This window comes from Crocuta crocuta, unplaced genomic scaffold, assembly GCF_008692635.1.
Source record: "Crocuta crocuta isolate KB4526 unplaced genomic scaffold, BGI_CrCroc_1.0 scaffold2443, whole genome shotgun sequence".
Taxonomy (NCBI): Eukaryota; Metazoa; Chordata; class Mammalia; order Carnivora; family Hyaenidae; genus Crocuta; species Crocuta crocuta.
The window spans coordinates 39,517-40,172 of record NW_027529494.1 but is presented as its reverse complement, the minus strand read 5'-3'; the positions used below and the strand labels follow the sequence as shown (position 1 = coordinate 40,172).

General features: G+C 49.7%; 1 protein-coding gene across 1 annotated transcript in view; it reads right to left on the bottom strand.

Annotated features, from left to right (window-relative positions):
- The window catches only part of SHROOM4 (shroom family member 4), a gene marked incomplete at its 5' end in the record, with an annotated part of 44,721 nt that extends 44,292 nt beyond the window's left edge, over positions 1 to 429 (bottom strand). The window contains one exon of the mRNA XM_077760795.1: positions 295 to 429. Coding sequence (XP_077616921.1) covers positions 295 to 429 — 135 coding nt within the window. The remainder of the gene's footprint in view (positions 1 to 294) is intronic.
- Positions 430 to 656: the final 227 nt, after the last annotated feature.

Below are 656 nucleotides of genomic sequence, written 5' to 3'. Positions count from 1 at the left end.
AGACTGCAAAGGAGCAGCCACTGAAATAGAAGGAAAAGCAGGGGAGTGTGGTGTCTTGCAAGGCAAGTGCGATGAGTATTTCAAGGAAACATTTTCTAGAAGGAAAGGGACTGTCCCAAAGTCACAGAGAATTAGCAGTAAGTAGGACTAGAACCCAGGTACTATGGGTTCCCACTCCATTTTCCATTATAGTATTCTGGGCTCTATAGCGTGCAGCTGGGGACTTTAGTAGATGAGGAGTGGCCAGGTCATCTACCCTCCAGTCCATCTTGAGGGGGAAGGTTCTAGACTCACCTTGTGTTGCAGCCGGAATGCCAGGATAAACTGAAGGCTTCAGAAGGGAAATGCATGGTGGTGGCTGCTTCAGGGCATCCCTCCAGCAGCTTGGCCACATGCCATGAGTGTGGCCTACTGACAGGGGCGTTTCTCCTACAGCAAGAAAGGGACAGGAAGTCAGCTTAGGGAACCAGAGCTGAAATCACTTCCTATGCAACTTCCACCCCCACCCCCTCTTTCCCTTAAATGAAGTAGAACATCTTGCAAGGAGCTGGTATGGGAATCTTAGTGGCCCTCCTCGGCTCCCAGCACTTAAATCTCCTTTGTGCTGATGATGAGGCGTGTATATATAGAATGTTAGCTTCACAGGGCTGTCTTGC